Source organism: Piliocolobus tephrosceles, unplaced genomic scaffold (assembly GCF_002776525.5).
Source record: "Piliocolobus tephrosceles isolate RC106 unplaced genomic scaffold, ASM277652v3 unscaffolded_110, whole genome shotgun sequence".
NCBI classification, from domain to species: Eukaryota; Metazoa; Chordata; class Mammalia; order Primates; family Cercopithecidae; genus Piliocolobus; species Piliocolobus tephrosceles.
In genome coordinates, this window is record NW_022292088.1 from 436,228 (window position 1) to 455,356 (window position 19,129).

Sequence of the window (19,129 nt, forward strand, 5' to 3'; positions counted from 1 at the left end):
CTGGAGTGACAGAGATATGTGAACTTTCAAACAGAATTCAGAATAGCTGTTTTGAGGAAGCTCAATTAACTACACGAAAACACAGAAATGGAATTCAGATTCCTATCACAGAAATTTATTTACTTATTTATTTTTATTTTATTTTATTTATTTATTTATTTATTTGAGATGGAGTCTCGCTCTGTCGCCCAGGCTGGAGTGCAGTGGCACAATCTTGGCTCACTACAAGCTCCGCCTCCTGGGTTCATGCCATTCTCCTGCCTCAGCCTCCCGAGTAGTTGGGATTACAGGCGCCCGCCTCCACACCTGGTTACTTTTTGTATTTTTAGTAGAGACGGGGTTTCACCGTGTTAGCCAAGATGGTCTCAATCTCCCGACCTCGTGATCTGCCCACCTTGGCCTCCCAAAGTGCTGGAATTGCAGGGGTGAGCCACCGTACCTGGCCTCTTATCACAGAAATTTAATGAAGACATTACAATAATTTTTAAAAATCAAGCAGAAATTCTGAAGCTGAAAGATTAAATTAGCAAACTGACAAATGCATCACAGTTTCTCAAGGGCAGAACTGATCAAGTACAAGAAAGAATTAGTGCACTTAAAGACCATCTACATGAAAATACACAGTCAGAGGAGAAAAAAAGGGGAAAAAAAAAAAAGAATGAAGCACACCTACAAGATCTAGAAAACAGCCCAACAGGACAAATCTAAGAGTTATTTGCCTTAAAGAGGAGGTACAGAGAGAGATCAGAGTAGGAAGTTTATTCAAAAAAATAATAATAGAGAACTTTTTTAACCTAAAGAAATATATCAATATTCAGGTACAAGAAGGTCATAGAATACCAAGAAGTGTTAACCCAAATAAGACTACCTCATGGCATTTACTAACCAAATTCCCAAAGGTCAATGATAAGAAAAGGATCTTAAAAGCAACAAGAGAAAAGAAACAAATAACATACAAAGAAGCTCCAACATGTCTGGCAGCAGACTTCTCAGTGGAAACCTTAAGCCTAGGAGAAAGTGGCATGACACATTCAGAAGGAAAATAATTTTACCTTAGAATATTATGTCCAGCAAAAATATCCTTCCAATATGAGGAAGAAATAAAGACTTTCCCAAACAAACAAAAGCTGAGGGATTTCATCAACACCAGACCTGCCCTATAAGAAAAGCTAAAGCAAGTTCTTCAATCTGAAAGAAAAGGATGTTAAAGAGCAATGAGAAGGCTGGGCACAGAGATTCATGCCTGTAATTCCAACATTTTGGGAGGCCGAGGCAGGAGGATTGCTTGAAGTTGGGAGTTCAAGACCAGCCTAGGCAAAAAAGTAAGACCCCGTCTCTACAAAAAAAATGTAAAAATTAGCTGGTTGTATTGGCATGTGCCTGTAGTCTCAGCTACTTGGGAGGACCCCATCAAAAAAAAAAAAATCAGTTGTTACACTCCAGCCTGGGAAACAAGAGCAAAACTCTGTCTCCAAAAAAAAAAATTATATATATGTGTGTATACATATATACATGTGTATATGTGTGTGTATATATACATACATGTGTGTATAAGAGTGAAAAATAGAGTATCATATGACAAATACAATGGTTATAATGGATAGTATGATAAAAGAAAGATGTGTGGTTGCTTTCACTTTATCTATTTCTAAATTTTCCATGTTTTCTACACTGAGCGCATATTATTGATGTGGGAAGAAATATTCTTTAAAAAGCCTTAACCCAAGTTAGCATAGTCCCTATAATTCCCTTAGTTATCCTGATTTTATAGCATCCTGATTTTATAGCATCATTAGTTATAATTCCCTTAGATATTATAACTAATATCCTTAGTTATAATTCCCTTAGTTATCCTGGTTTTATAGCATCCCGAATGACTCATCCATGCCTCTGCTTCTTTAAATTCAAATCAAATCAACTTAAAAGCATTTTATTCTTCTAGACAAATAACTAAACTTTAATTTTATAAGATTTAACTTTCTTGTCATATGATCATAGTAGTCCCTCTTTATCCACAGGGGATACATTCCAAGTCCCCCCCCCTCAGTGGATGCCTGAAAACACAGATAGTACCGAACCCTATTTATATTATGTTTTTTCCTATAAATACATACCTATGATAAAGTTTAATTTATAAATTAGGCACAGTAGATCAACAACAATAATAAAATAGAACAATTATAACAATATACTATAATAAAGGTTACAGGTCTCTGTAATAAAGAGACAGGACTATGGTCTCTGTTTCTCAAAATATCTTATTATATATAATACTTTCAGACCATGGATGACCTTGGGTAACTGAAACCATGGAAAGTGAAACCACGGATAAGGGAGGACTACTGCATATTATTTAGGACTCTGCATTTACCAAATCTAGTAACATATGCAATGTTTAATTGAATGCACTTACCATGATGTAGTGATCAGTACGAAGAATAAATGATGCCAGGGGATCAAAACTAAGATGATTATTCTCTTGAGCAGAAAATATGTGGTGAACACTCTTACTTCTTCCAGCAGAATCCTAGTAATAACCACAGAAGAAAAGTAACTTTCATGTACATGGAAATATTTATAATGTTCTAAATTATAATAAGAATAGGTTTCTAATAACTACACTTTGTTGTTGTTGTTTTCCAAGGTTTCTGTCTGTTGTCCAGGCTGGCGTGCAGTGGTGCAATCATAGCTCACTGCAGCTTTCATCTCCTGTGGTCAAGTGATCTTTCTGATTCAGCTGTGAGACCATAGGCACACACCACTATGCTTGGCTAATATTTAAATTTAGTTTAGAGATGGGGTCTTGCTATGTTGCCCAAGCTGGTCTTGAACTCCTGGCCTCAAGCAATCTTCCTGCACTGGCCTCCCAAAGTGCTGGCCTTATAAGTACTTTTAATAATATTTCTTAGGCCAGGTGAGGTGGCTCATGCCTGTAATCCCAGTACTTTGGGAGGCAGAGGCAGGCAGATCACATGAGGCCAGGAATTCGAGACCAGCCTGGCCAACATAGTGAAACCCCATCTCTACTAAAAATGCAAAAAATTAGCCAGGCGTGGTGGTATGCACCTGTAATCCTAGCTACTCAGGGGGCTGAGGCAGGAGACTTTCTTGAACCCAGGAAGCAGAGCTTGCAGTGAGCCAAGATTGCACCACTGCACTCCAGCCTGGGTGACAGAGTGAGACTCTGTCAAAAAAAGAAAAAAAGAAAAAATGTTTAAAACCTATAATTCTACATTTAAACAGGAAATATTAGCATGCACTCGCAACATATTTTCCCTTTAAAAAAAAGTCTGTATTTCCCTCTGTTCCCTAAAAAGGCCTAGAAATAACAACAAAGCTAACAGTACTGAGCTGGCTAGGCTGGTGCCCAGATTATGGTCTCAAAATAGCATTTCTCACCACAAGAAACCAGTGCTCTTTAGGGAAACAGCTCATTCCAGTTCTTGAATAGGAAGTGCACAAGAAGAGACACCTGCACTCCCATGTTTGCTGCAGCACTGTTCACAATAATATTTGGAAGCAACCTAAGTGTCCATCAACAGATGAATGGATAAAGAAAATGAGGTATATATACATAATAGGGTACTATTCAGCCATTAAAAAAGAATAAGATCCTGTCATTTGCAACAACATGGATGGAACTGGAGATCACTATGGTAAGTAAAATAAGCCAGGGACAGAAAGACAAACATCACATGTTCTCACTTGTGGGATCCAAATATCAAACAATTGAACTCATGGACACAGAGAGTAGAAGGATGGTTACCAGAGGCTGGAAAGGGTAGTAAGGGGGCAGTGGGAGGGAGGTGGGGATGGTTAATGGGTCTTTAAAATAAGACCTACTATTTGATAGCACAACAGAGTGACTAGAGTCAATAACTTAATTGTACTTTTAAAAATAACTAAAAGAGTGTTATTGGACTGTTTGTAAAACAAGGACGAATGCTTGAGAGGATGACTACTCCATTTTCAATGATGTGATTATTATGCATTGCATGCCTGTATCAAAACACCTCATGTAACCCATAGATAAACACACCTACTATGTACTCACAGAAAGTAAAAGTTTAAAAAAAATTTTTAAAGAAAAAAGTGCATAAGAAAAGCTTGGAATATCTTATCAAATCAGAAAGTAAGAAAATGAACAAAGACTACTGGGATTGTGTCAAAGGGCTTAGTAGTCAACATGAAGAGTCTCCCACTAGCCAAAAGTGGAACAATTTGAGCATGGAAAAGAATAAATGCAATGGACTGAAACACATCAAGTATGCTTTCATACATCAATATGTTTTTTAAACTTTGAATTTATAATAATATTAAATGTAAAAGACTCAGTCACCTTTGGCAGATACTAAAGAACCAACTCATTATTCTGAAAACTGGTTTAGTAAAGGGGCAATGGGGAAAGAAGAATTTATTTTGCATTTCCTGTGTGAACTCTATATCTGGGTACCAAATAGATGAGATAATTTTTTTCTTCACAGGACTGTTCTAATTAATATTCCTATAATAAGAAAAGAAAATTTGAATATCACCATTTTAGAACTCTAATGAAAAAAATGGATTTAGGTAAGTATCATCAATGGCTACTAAAATCCTTTAGGTGAAAAGCTAATGGAGGGATGAGCCAGCAGTGTGCTGGAGCTGGCTTGACTGCTCACAAGAGCCAACTGTTAAGTTTTCAGCAATTTTGCAGGCCACTTGGTATGGCATTGGTAGTTTAAAATCAGCCATGGTAGAAATATTTATATTATGGGAATTGGTACAAATCAGGGAAATGTTACAAATCAGGATCCCCTCTCCTTGATCCCTGTAACTTGCCCCAAGCTGGTTGCTAAATATTTACCAGCACACCAGTGGATAAGGCTACCAAAAGCTGAATACACTGATCCATCTTAACATTACAGAAAGAGAGACAACCAAATATCATGGGTATCCTGTTAAAAGCATAAAAAAACAGATAAAGTACTTTTGCCAAAAAATAAACAGATGTAAATCTGATGAAACCTCTAAATCTAACTACCAATTATAGAAACTAAGGCAGAAGGGGACAGAGGAACATGTTAAATGATACCACAGGGATGTAAACAGCAAAAATCCAGAAAACAGGGAACTCTACAGGACCAAAGATTCAGTTTCCAAAACAAATTTTAAGGGGGAAAAAAAGAAGGGGGAGGTAAGGGAGGCAATCTATACAGTAAAAGAGACAAAAGAGACAAGTCAGTTAAATGGAATGTATGAGTCTTGATTGGATTCTGATTTGAACCAACCAAATGAAAATGTACATATCTATTTATGTATATTTCTGTCTATCTATCTATGTGACATATTGGGATAACCGAACATTAGCTGAGTAGTTTGGTATTACAGAATTACTGTTAGTCTTCCAAGTATGATATGGTATCATGGTTAAGTTTTTTAAAAATAGTCCTTATCTTTTCATTTTTTTTGAGACAGAGTCTTGCTCTGTCGTCCAGGCCCGGCTACTTTTTTGCATTTTTTAGTAGAGACGGGGTTTCACTGTGTTAGCCAGGTTGGTCTCAATCTCCTGACCTCGTCATCTGCCCGCCTTGGCTTCCAAAGTGCTGGGATTACAGGTGTGAGCCACCATGCCCGGCCAAAACAGTCCTTATCTTTTACTGATACATATTGGCATATTTACATATGAAATGACATCATTGTACAGGGAGGGAAGATAGGGATAAAGAAGGAACAAGACTGATCATGTGTTGATAATTGTTGAGATTGGCTGATGGATATATGGGAGTTCATTATAATATTATCTCTTCTGTGTATTTAAAATTTTCCCATTATAAAAAACTTTAAAAATAACAGTAAGAACTTACATTTGTGTTTCTTAAGCTTTGATTGCTCAAAATGTGCTTATGTTAAATTATGTTTTTTTTTTTTTTTTTTTGAGACGGAGTCTTGCTCTGTCGCCCAGGCTAGAGTGCAGTGGCCGGATCTCAGCTCACCGCAACCTCTGCCCCCTGGGTTCACGCCATTCTCCTGCCTCAGCCTCCCGAGTGGCTGGGACCACAGGCGCCCACCACCTCGCCCGGCTAATTTTTTTTTTTGTATTTTTAGTAGAGACGGGGTTTCACCGTGTTAGCCAGGAGGGTCTCGATCTCCTGACCTCGTGATCCGCCCGTCTCGGCCTCCCAAAGTGCTGGGATTACAGGCTTGAGCCACCGCGCCCGGCATGTTATTGTTTTAAAGCAGGAATCTATATTTCTCTAACACTTGAGATTAGAACTTTCTAGGGTCTACTCTTTAAATTGGCAAAGTAGGCACAATAATCTTAAACTACAGGTACTCAAACTTCAGTGGACATCAGAATCACTTGGAGAGATTGTTAAACTAGATTGCTGGGTCCTATCTCCAAAGTTTCTGATTCAGTAGGTTTTGGATGGGACCTAAGAATTTCCATTTCTAACAAGTTCCTAGATGATATTGATGCCACTAGCCCAGGACCCACATTGAAAATTGATTTAAAGGTCTAGTTGTTACTAGACTGCAGGGAACCTATAGATAGTCAATAAATACAATGAGTAGGTAAAATATTAGATAATAAACACATGTCTTCTCCTACAGATTTTGAGTTTCAAATCTGACTCATCTATAGTTTACTGTATTTAAAAGGACAGAACTTTCCCACGAACAAACAAGGGGACGAGGTTCCCTATTTAATACTCAGTAGGTTGTTTAAAGTTATACATATAAGAAAACAGAAAACAGATCAGTCCTTGCCTGAGATTGAGGATGTAAGGAAAACAGATTGCAAAGGATATAAGAGAACTTTTGAGGGAAATGTATCATATTGCTTGTAGGCGATGACTTCAAGGATGTATACATATGTCAAAACTCATCAAATTGTATACTTTAAACATACAGGGTTTATTATGTTATTATGTAAAAATTATACCTCCATACCTTTGTAAGAAATGTTAAACATACAAAAAGTATGTGATTTTACATTTTTATTAAGGATTCAACTAAGCAGTCAGAAATGTTTCAAGGAATGTAAGCTATGTTTTTTTTCTTCATAAAGCTACAGAAGTTGTACGTATATCTTATTAAAAAAATAATACACTGGGGTTCTGAGGTACTCCAGACTGTAGTAACTGTAAAGACAGGGAATAATTTATTCTAGGTGCACATGAACCTTCACGTCTCTTGAAAATGATCCAACTTCTTCTAGTATGAGAGACCTTAAGGGTTCATCCCCAGCCATCTCTCCTACTTCTTCCGTAAGTTTTTTCTTCCTTCTACACAGAACATTTTAAAGATGGGTGGCATAGCAGAGTGTCTTCTCTTGTGCAGATGTACAAGTTTCTCCATTTACAAACCAAGGGTAAAACTGCCCACGACAAAGGATTGTTTTGCGGACTAAGTAAATAATTCTAAGTGCCTAGCATCTCCTTAGAGGGAGCTCGGTAAATAGTTTCTTCCTGCTCAACCTGTTTCTGTAGGGGGGATAAAAAAGATAATGAAAATAACTACATATGTTTTCTGAAAAATTATTTGGTGTTTCAAATTAAGTCTTAATATTAGAAGATTAAATAGTTAAAAACTGTCATCAAATCACAGTTGCAGAAATTGACAGTTGTGCGTGTGTGTGTGTGTGTGTGTGCGTGTTTAAGAAACTAATTTCTGAGCACAGCTTACTGTCTTAAGAGTTTAATGAAACTGCTTTATTTTGGTAATGATTATTACTTTCTACTCTGGCAGGTGCTAATAAATTAAATGCCCTAAATTGAATCAGAATAAGAAAAGGCAAACTGGTACTGCATATGCTAACGATGCTTATTCCCCTTAACAAAAAAGTGCCTTTGATGCGCTGGAAATTCTGTGTCCTCAAGCTTTCAAATAATGACACAATTGTCTTATAATTAGAGACAGCAATCAAAGACATGGAAACATAATACATGTTTCTGACTTATTCTATTACCCTTGGGTATACTGGAGAATTTGCCCCTATTATGAAAAGATTCTGGGCAAAGTTGGAAGAAAACAAAATAATGATTTCCTGGGGTTAAAAAAAGGGAGTCTATGGCCACTCCTCTTCTCCTCTGCCTAGTTTTTAATCTAATATTAGAATTATTCCTGAGTGCCCATTTTCAGAATATACTAAATACAGTGTATTCAATTTTTTTTTTCTTTTTTGAGATAGGGTCTCGCTGTGTGCACTGGCACAATCAGAGTTCATTATAACCTTGAACTCCTGGGCTCAAGCGATCCTTCCATCTCAGCCTCCCAAGTAGCTAGGACTACAGATGAACGCCACCATGCCCAGCTAACTTTTATTTTTTTGTTGAGATGGGGTCTCACTATTTTGCCCTGGCTGGTCTCAAACTACTGGCCTCAAGCGATCCTCCAGCCTCAGCCCAAATTTTTTCACTTTTTTGTTTATTTTGAGACAGGGTCTGGCTCTGTTGCCCAGGCTGGAGTACAGTGGTGCAATCTCAGCTCACTGCAATCTCTACCTCCTGGGCTCAAGTGGATTCTCCTGCCTCAGCCTCCTCAGTAGCTGAGACTACAGGCACATGCCACGTGCCCAGCCAATTTTTGTATTTTTTTGTAAAGAAGGGGTTTCACTGTTTTGCCCAGGCTGGTCTCGAACTCCTATGCTTAGGTGATCCGCCTGCCTTGGCCTCCCAAACTGCTGGGATTACAGGCGCAAGCCACCATGCCTGGCCCCCAGTTTTTTTTAAAACATAGTTTCATTACCAATTGACTAAAAAATTCCAAACCAGAATTCATTGTGGCTACAGCTTAATGATTTACATAGTAAATATAAATTACTAACTTACCTGGACGATTACTTCTATGTTATGTATCCCACTACTATAGTTTCTAGGATTCCACTTCAGTACGAAAATGGGACCAGACACATGAACAGCCTGGCCTAAATGAACTCCATCAATCTTAACTGTGACAGAAGTAATGGAGGATAAGGAAAAGGCCAAAACTCTAAAATGAGAGCATATATAAAACACATGGTTTGAGGTTTGTCATTGTTTTTGTTTTTTTTTTTTTTTTTTTTTTTTTGAGGCGGAGTCTTGCTCTGTCGCCGGGACTGGAGTGCAGTGGCCGGATCTCAGCTCACTGCAAGCTCCGCCTCCCGGGTTTACGCCATTCTCCTGCCTCAGCCTCCCGAGTAGCTGAGACTACAGGCGCCCGCCACCTCGCCCAGCTAGTTTTTGTATTTTTAGTAGAGACGGGGTTTCACCGTGTTAGCCAGGATGGTCTCGATCTCCTGACCTCGTGATCCACCCGTCTCGGCCTCCCAAAGTGCTGGGATTACAGGCTTGAGCCACCGCGCCCGGCCTGTCATTGTTTTTGTAAAGGAGAAAAACCTTATTGTAACTTGCAAATATATATATATAGGCAGAACCATCATATTGTACAACTGTAGAAGCCACTATTCATATGATCTGGTTTCTTTCTGAATGGTGGCTTCTGGAGTTGGACAATTAGCAAAACTGAACTGGTAAGAAATTTGGAACTATTCTTTTACTTTTTAGAAAGAAAAATCAATTTTCTTTTGACAAATATAGGTAAGGTAGATTCAAAGTTCTTTCTGAAGAAACTCCAGAAGTACTGATTTTTCTCTTAGGAAAATAATATAGGGTAGAAATCTCATTTTGTTAATCTAATGTCAAGCCTACCATCTACTCATTTGGTACCAGGGTATCTGTCCCAAAGAAACAGGGTTATAACCAGGACTAGGCTACCAAGCCCTTTCAGAGAGTATGACACCTAAACCTGATATCCAGCTCCCACCAAAAAACCTAACTGACACGTGTGCATTCCATTTCATTAGTGATAAAAAAAAATGTAAACATCTTGGTACCATTTTTTACAAGTTAATTAGTAAATACTTTTTCAAGCATAATATCCAATAATAATAATAAGTACTGTGAATTTGGCACTCATATATTGCTTGGTAATATTATAAATTAGCATCTGTTGTTGAAAGTAATTGGATACCTGATACACTACTGGTGGGAGTATAAAATGGTGCAGCCACCATGGAAAACAGTATGGCAGCTCCTTAAATAATTAAACAGATAATTACCATATGATCTAGCAATTCCATTTCTGGATATATATCTAAAAGAAGTGACAGCAGGGACTTGAACAGATATCTGTACACCCATATTCATAGAAGCATTATTCAACATAGCCAAAAGGTAGAAGCAACCCAAGTGTCCACTGAACACATAAACAAAATGTGGTGTGTGTGTGTATATATGTGTATGTGTGTGTGTATATGTGCGTGCGTGTGTGTGTATATATACACACACACAATGTGCAATGGAATACTATTCAGCCTTTAAAAGGAAGGCAATTCCGACACATGCTGCAACATGTATAAACCTTGAGGATATCATGTTAAATGAAAATAAGCCAGTCACAAAAGTATACATATTGAATGGTTCCACTTATATGAGTTAGCTAGAGTAGTCAAATTCATAGAGACAGAAAGTAGATTGGTGGCTGCCAGAGTCTGTCAGAGAGGGAAGAATGGGAAGTTATTGTTTAATGGGTAAAAATTTCAGTTTTAGAAAATGATAAATGTTCCGGAAATGGATAACATTTATCCATTTGTGGATAACCATTGTGATGGTTGCACAACAATGTAAACTTAAACTTAATGCTACTGAACTGTACACTTAAAAATGGTTAAAATGGTACATTTTATGCTATGTGTACTTTGTTTAATCATGCTTACCATGATTAAAAATAGTGATTTTAGCTCCAAAAAAAAGGGATTGGGCAATTTTTATCAACAGTCATAAAAGAATTCAAACTCTTTCATCTAGAATCTCACTTCTAGAACTCTTTCTTAAAGAAATTATTCAAGTGAAGAAAGAATATATATGTACCAGATATTCATCCACAAATAAGAAAAACTTAAAAGTTCACCAGTGAGACATGAAAATGGTTAGAAAAACTGTGGTACATTCTTTGTGTTGAAAGAAAACAAATCAGGAATTAGAACAGACTGTGCCTTATGATTATAATTATATAAAAACATGCTTAAGAGAGAATGCCTGAGAAGAAATACTCAGAAGTGTTAATAATAGTTCTGTTAGAAGTGGAGAAAACATACTTAAAATCCCATTACCCTGTTTTCCAAAGGTTGTTCTGTCATATTACTTTTCAAAAAAACTGTAAAAGTATATTTTTAAAAGTGCTCTTAAACTTGAAAGAAGTTATATGTCTCCTTGCAAAAAGAATGTTAATGTCCCATTAGGATTCCATTAATCTATATACTCAAATTCACGGCCGGGCATGGTGGTTCAAGCCTGTAATCCCAGTGCTTTGGGAGGCGGAGGAGGGTGGATCCCTTAAGGTCAGGAGTTCGAGACCAGCCTGGCCAACACAGTGAAACCCTCTCTCTGCTAAAAATACAAAAATTAGCCAGGTTTAGTGGCACACACCTGTAGTCTCAGCTACTCCAGAGGCTGAGGCATGAGAAAAGCTTGAACTCGGGAGGCGGTGGTTGCAGTGAGCCAAGATCAGGCCACTGCATTCCAGCCCAGGCAACAAAGCAAGACTCTGTCGAAATCAAAACAAAACAAAACAAATTCACTTGCCAACTGAATTTTCAATTCCATAAGGATTATATATGTATAGCTTTTACTTTCTTAGAAGGCTACAAAACAAAATGAAAACAAATTTGATATATAATGCAAATTTTAAAAAGTAGGTTATAAAGGAACATGTACATTATGCTTATAGCAATGTAAAAGCATGCAAATAAAAAGGCTGGAATAAAATAAAACAAAAATAGTAATGTTAGAATTACGGATTTCTGAATGGTTTTTAAAATTTCATCAGCTTAAAAACATGATCTGCTTTTTTTTTTTTTTTTTTTGAGGCAGAGTCTCGCTCTGTCGCCCGGACTGGAGTGCAGTGACCGGATCTCAGCTCACTGCAAGCTCCGCCTCCTGGGTTTACGCCATTCTCCTGCCTCAGCCTCCCGAGTCGCTGGGACTACAGGCGCCCGCCACCTCGCCCGGCTAGTTTTTGTATTTTTAGTAGAGACGGGGTTTCACCGTGTTAGCCAGGATGGTCTCGATCTCCTGACCTCGTGATCCGCCCGTCTCGGCCTCCCAAAGTGCTGGGATTACAGGCTTGAGCCACCGCGCCCGGCCCATGATCTGCTTTTTAACTTAATGGGAACAAAACACTAAGCAATCTATCTTTATATAATGTGTAGGTTGCTGTGAAAACTAAAATGGGGCGTCTCATAGCTTTCATACGACTTATCCTCCATCATTATCAAACTGAAAGAAAATTCTGAAAAATCACTACATACCTGATGTGTGTTGAGTGAAGAAGTCTTTCTAGTGGTTCATGTTTACCACAACTATAAAGGAGTGATTTAGGATTGGTGATAAGAACCACAGGCCATGTGCCAAAGATCAAATCTGCAAAGCTAAAGAGGTCATGATCAAAAGCAAAAATCCGGTACCTAGAGACCGATAATGATAAGGTAATTTAGTCACTTCACATTGTAAGAGGTCATGCAGGTAATATACAGAACAAATATAAAAATACATAACTAGGACTTTTTTACATGATGAATTTGAATACAGATTAAGTAATATTTTCTTTCTTTCTTCCCTTACCCCTATCACTTTGGCCTTCACATATGTCAGATAATTGGCCTCTGACTGGGCAATGGATTCAACTGTGCTCTTGAACAACACCTGGTACATGGCATGTACTCTTTAATTTTTAAATGAATACTTGTTGAAGTAATTCATCTTATCCCTGTACTTTAAGACAACTTTGAACCTAAAACATTTATTATAACCCTAATACCTGACATTCTTCATCCCATCAACAATGCTACATAAAATACTAAGTAGCTGGGATTACAGGTGCCCGCCACTATGCCTGGCTATTTTTAGCAGACACAGGGTTTCACCATGTTGGGCAGGAGTCTGGAAATTCTGACCTCAAGTGATCCCCCTGCCTTGGCCTCCCAAAGTGCTGGGATTACAGGCGTAAGCCACTGCACCTGGCCTTAAACATGTCTATAATTTCAAAGAAATTAAAGTTGTTTTCATTTTCCAAATGCAATAACAAAGGGTATAAAATATTCATTAAAGAATAACCAAAGTTTTATATTTTCTAACTTTTAGAATTAAAAAAAGAAATGCTTCACTATGGCAGAAACACTAGTGCTCACCAAATACTCTACACATTCCCCTGCATTTCCCAGTCTCCCTGGTATCAGGTTGGGACCATGTGACTAGTTTTGGCCAATGGGCTGTGAACAGAAGTGACACATATCATGCCTGTGGTCCAAAGTACTTAAGAGTGGGTGAGTTCTCCCTGCTGTCTTCCCTGCCCTGGAATTGACATGTCGAAATAGGAATTTTAAGACAGACCAAGTCTGAATTACTGACTCACCCCATGGACAAGAGTTGTTCTGACTCATATTGAATTTACACAAATGAAAAACATTTGTGTTAAGCCACTGATATTTCTGGATTTGTCTGCATCTACAATAAGGCCTAGCCTAATATTACCAATATACTGTTTTTAAAAATTCTTCTATTGTAACCAACACAATTTAAGTGTTTATAAGGGCAGGTAAAGTTTAGGTCCTTTCAGTAAACTCCAGATAAAACCCCAAGGTTGGAACACAGGAAAGCTGGTGAAGAGAGAAAGGAAATGGCTTCATAATTAACAACCAAACTTGTAACTGGAGCACTTAGAAGAAATAAAGAAGCTGGTCAAGGCTTAGTAAGACTATCTCACAAAAGGCAATCATAGCCCAGCCCATAGCCTCACAGCCATGAACAGACAACTCCTAGCTCAAAGTAATTATAGTTGCCAAATAATTACAGGTTTCAAGCATAACTCATACAGTTTCTAAAAAGTCAACCAAAATGAGGAAGTACCTTCCAAGATGTAAAGTTCCTTTTTAATTAATGGAAGTAGTTAAAAACAAAAAGATAACATATTCAGCTCAACAAATCTTTGTTGAGTACCTATTATCTGAGAGCACAGGGTTTGTATAAATTAAATAACTGTAGTAGTTAAACAATAAGATGATACTCCTCAAAACTTGATAAACTGTTTCACCTAAATACTTCTTTTAAAAAAGAAAAAAACATATTTAACTATACTACATGCTTTTGATAAACATGTTTTTTGTTAGACTTTAACCTTAAAAAAGTCAACTATCATCTATTTGAAGAACTTAAATCACTGCCATCTTATGGCAATAACCAGTATGGTAGATACAAAATTCAGGAGGAAAAAAAAGGCACTTCTAGTACTAGTATTTCCCAAATTGTGGTGCATAGACCACCCAGAGGGCTTTTAAAAAATGCAGTTTGGGCCAGGTGCCGTGGCTCACATCTGTAATCCTAGTACTTTGGGAGGCCAAGGCGGATGGATCACCTGAGGTCAGGAGTTCAAGACCAGCCTGGCCAACATGGTGAAACCCTGTCTCTACTAAAATACAAAAATTAGCCGGGCATGATGGCGGGTGCCTGTAATCTCAGCTACTAGGTAGGCTGAGACAGGAGAATCACTTGAGCCCAGGAGACAGTGGTTGCAATGAGCCAAGATCATGCCACTGCACTCCAGCCTGGGTGGCTGAATGTGACTCTGTCTCAAAAAAAAAAAACGTAGTTTGTTGGACCCTAATCCAGACCAACACAATCAAAATCTCTAGAAGTAGCGCCTGAAAATTTTTATTTTTCATAAGCTCCTCCATAAATCTTGTGCGCACTAGAGTTTGAGTCCATTTCCTAATGGACGTATCTTGAAAATCCAATGTAACATAGTGATAGTAAACATCACTGCTGTGACAAGGTTTCCACAAAATGACAAAGATTGCAGAGCCATATATATTGCTCTGATATATTACTTTAAAAAGACAGAAATATCACAAGTTTTTCTTTAACTGTGATCACCCATGATATCAGCAAGAAAACTATCATTGCTTTGGCAAAACTTATGTGTATAAGTTTTTTTCTGTGGGGAGGTTCCCTTACCTCCTATTATCCTTCCAGTCTCCCACCTCAAGTTCCAAAGTGCCCTGGAAGTGACGAGTGTGCAAAACAGGCATCAGTCCACCAAGTGTATGGAGGTGTCCACACAAATAAGCTATAGCCGAACTAACCAGTGAAAAATAAATGAAATAAATGAACAAAGATAACTTGTGAGGCCAAACTAATAAAAATGTCTTGCCAGAAAAGCAGAATAGGTACAGCAAAATAAAAAACTAAAAACAAATGAATTCTCATTTTGGAAGCTTGTCTCACCTCATTATTGACCGGATTCCTGGTGATGGAGAAAGAATAGTGGATGTTGTAAAGTGTCCAAACCAAATTGTATGGTTGCTCCGACTGCTTTCCTTGGCCAGTAATAAGAGCTCCTCCATCTTTTTCTGAAATGGGAGAAAAATGGAAGGATCTTAAATTAGGGCTCAGGCTAAAATCTAATGTCAACAGATTAGAAAACGCCTCTGAAGATGTATAATAATTATTATATGTGTCTAGACCTTAAACCTTACTAGTTAATGACCTCTATGGACCTCTGTAAGTTTCAAATGGTTTTCACATATATTATATTTCATTTGATCCTAAAAATAACCCTGCAATAGGTAGGGAAGATATCCTATTTTAATAGATAAGGAAATTGAGAAATAAAGAAGTCATCACTAATCTTTACAGCTTTATATAACACATTACAATTAATAAAAAGGATACAGAAACTAAACTTCTAAAATAATACCATGGAAAGACTTCTACCTAAATGTTTATAACAGCTCTGATAATAGCCAAAAACTAGAAACCATCAACAAGTTGTAATACATCCACACGATGGAATACTACTCAGCAACAGAAAGGAAAGAACTAATGATATACACAATCATATGGATGGATCTCAGAAACATACTGAGCAAAAGAAGCCAGACCCAAGAGTACATACTATATGATTTCATTTATACACAATTTTAAAACAAACAAAACGAATCTATACTGATAGAAAACCAATCAGTGATTCCCTAGGAGGTGAAGACTGTACAAGGAAGACAAGGCTTTAGGATGATGGAAATGTTCTAGTCTTAACTGTGGTGACAGTTATACCAGTATATACATTTGTCAAAACTCTTCAAACTCTTAAAATGAGGGTATTTTATAGTATTCAAATCATACCTCAAAAGCTGATTTCAAAAAATAACTGGTACATATGTAAATATGCATTAATATTATCTGTAAGGTGCTTACAGCAATACATTTCTGGGCTCTACCCCCAGGGTTTTTAATTTGGTAAGTCTGGGGCAAGGCCAGGGAATCTGCATTTTGTAACACTCCAGCTGGTTTTCATGTACATGATCCTTGAATTCTACCTTTAAAAACACTATACTCACTTTGGGAGGCCGAGACGGGCGGTTCACGAGGTCAGGAAATCGAGACCATCCTGGCTAATAACGGTGAAACCCTGTCTCTACTAAACAATACAAAAAACTAGCTGGGCAACTAGGCGGGCGCCTGTAGTCCCAGCTACTTGGGAGGCGGAGGCAGGAGAATGGCGTAAACCTGGGAGGCGGAGCTTGCAGTGAGCTGAGATCCGGCCACCGCACCCCAGCCTGGGCGACAGAGCCAGACTCCGTCTCAAAAAAAAAAAAAAAAAAAAAATCACACCACCATACTCCAGCCTGGGCGACAGAGCAAAACTCCGTCTCAAAAAAAAAAAAAAAAACACTAGTTAGAACTGGCAATTGTGGGAACTTAGGAATATACCACACAAAGCTGTATGTCCTGTTCCTTGCAAAGTGCATCCTGTACTCAGTACCTATTTAATAAATGTTTATTCCATAAAGTGGGAGGTACTTCTTTCTCAGATTTTGGGACAAGAACAAGGATAGCAAAAAGAGTGCTGAAATAGCCAGTAACTTCTAGCCATACCTGTAACCAAGTTAAATTTCTCTCAAGCATTCCTAGATAATAACAAGTTTACTTATGATAACTTTAAGTGATCCACACATATCCATGAAAAAATTAGTAAGCTACAAAGGGAAGTAACATTTTTACTACACCTTATCTAAAATTCCAAAGAAATTATAGGGTCTCTTAGGCCCTGGATTTATGGTGGCATCTACACAGATGAACGAATAGTTGCCAAAGGGAGTACTGTGGACATAATGGAAAGAGCCATCTCTACGTACAGCAGAATATTTCCTAAAAAATAGAAGACAGGAGGGTGTTAATATAATCATAAAAAGACAATGCTTTAAAATTCCTTCCCTAATACACAAGATTTTACCTTCCTTTGAAAAAGAGATTTGCTGATCTGACAGAGAAGTATACTAAACTAGATCCACAATGGATAAACTGATGAAATTGCAAAGTTTTTCTCCCATTGTCCCCAAAGACTCATGCAAACTAATTCATCAATAACCAAACACAAGTTCACCAAGTAACGTTCAGAAGTAAGAGAGCTCTTTTAGGCAGTCCATTAAATGTTCAAAAAGAAACAAATCACAATAAAGTGGAACAGTATTTATCAATCATTTGCAGATTTAGTGAGGGCCTACTAAGTACCTAGAAGAATTCTTGGTGTAGTGAGATACAAAAGCTGTTTACTTCTTGAAACAGGACTACAGAGGCTTAATTCACAAGAAAGACAAGACGAAGTCTTCAAGCAAGGAGAAAAATATTAGTCTAGGTCTGGGTTGTTAAATCTTTTTCAGTTCCTAAAGATACATTGATAACACACACAGGGTCTATATCCACTAATGAAAGTTTACCACCTTAAGTGTCAACAGTGTTCAGGTGTCCATAAAACTGCAGAGTGAAGACCAGGAAGAAAGGATGGGTAACACAGTACAGAGCATGCACTCATTAAGTATGTGTTGAATAAATAAGAAGGAAAGTATAGATTTTATTGGGGGGCATACCTATATTATTCAAATGCCAGAACATTATCAGGAAAGTTGGTATTATCTTTAATCTAAGTGTCTTACATGATTTTTACCTAACAGCATATATTTAAAAATACAAATTCCTGAAATTTAATATGCTAGTGGGCCACAAAAGCCATCATGTATAATGTAACCCAAGTAAATATATTATACAGAAATTACAACTAATACTCAGAAATTAGTCAAACCCAATTTAAACAATGTCAATTAGTTCTATTGCCTTTCTTCTTGGTATTTTTAAAATTTCTATTTCAGGGCCAGGTGTGGTGGCTCACACCTATAATCCCAGCACTTTGGGAGGCCACGGCGGGTGGATCATGAGATCAGGAGATCGAGACCATCCTGGCTAACACGGTGAAACCCCGTCTCTACTAAAAATACAAAAAAATTAGCCAGGCATGGTGGTGGGTGCCTGTAGTCCCAGCTACTCCGGAGGCTGAGGCAGGAGAATGGCGTGAACCCGGGAGGCAGAGCTTGCAGTGAGCTGAGATCACGCAACTGCACTCCAGTCTGGGCAACAAAGTGAGACTCCATCTCGAAAAAAAAAAAAAATTCTGTTTCAGGGTTTTAGTCTAAATTAAAATTTTTACTTATATTTTTTCTTATTTTATGTTCAGCTATTCCTCAGAATCTTATAATCTTATATATGTTGTTTCCTTTCCTGCATTTTTGATGCATTAAAATCCAACTGTCTAAAAATAAATCCAACTATTTGAAAACACAAGTTAAAATATATGATGCTAACATAATATGGGATTTTGGCATTCTCTGGGGCTTATTTTATTTTTTTGAGACAGGGTCTGGCTCTGTCACCCAGGCTAGAGAGCAGTGGCATGATCTCGGCTCACTGCAATCTCAGCCTTCTGGGCTCAAGCGATCCTCCCATCTCAGCCTCCTGAGTAGCTGGGACTAAAGGTGCACGCCACCATGCCCAGCTAATTTTTGTATTTTTGTAGAGATGGGGTTTCACCACGTTGCCCAGGCTGGTCTCGAACTCCTGGACTCAAGTGATGCACCTGCCTCAGCCTCCCAAAGTGCTAGGATTACAGGCATGAACCACTGCATCCAGCCTCTTTGGACTTCTTTTTTTTTTTTTTTTTTTTGAGACGGCATCTCGCTCTGTCGCCCAGGCTGGAGTGCAGTGGCCGGATCTCAGCTCAC

The 19,129-nt window shown here is 37.9% G+C and overlaps 1 protein-coding gene across 16 annotated transcripts in view; it reads right to left on the bottom strand.

The window, feature by feature from the left end:
* Positions 1–19,129, bottom strand: part of LOC111529180 (transmembrane protein 62) — a 44,966-nt gene that overhangs the window by 14,298 nt on the left and 11,539 nt on the right. For 8 of the 16 annotated variants that reach the window (XM_023196066.1, XM_023196062.1, XM_023196073.1 and 5 more), the window contains 6 exons: positions 17,084–17,225; positions 15,303–15,427; positions 15,033–15,155; positions 12,332–12,487; positions 8,814–8,973; positions 2,414–2,527 (listed from right to left, as the gene is read on the bottom strand). In XM_023196066.1, coding sequence (XP_023051834.1) covers positions 2,414–2,527; positions 8,814–8,973; positions 12,332–12,487; positions 15,033–15,155; positions 15,303–15,427; positions 17,084–17,225 — 820 coding nt within the window. The remainder of the gene's footprint in view (positions 1–2,413; positions 2,528–8,813; positions 8,974–12,331; positions 12,488–15,032; positions 15,156–15,302; positions 15,428–17,083; positions 17,226–19,129) is intronic. The other 8 variants (XM_023196077.1, XM_023196075.1, XM_023196078.1 and 5 more) reach the window with 2 other exon arrangements.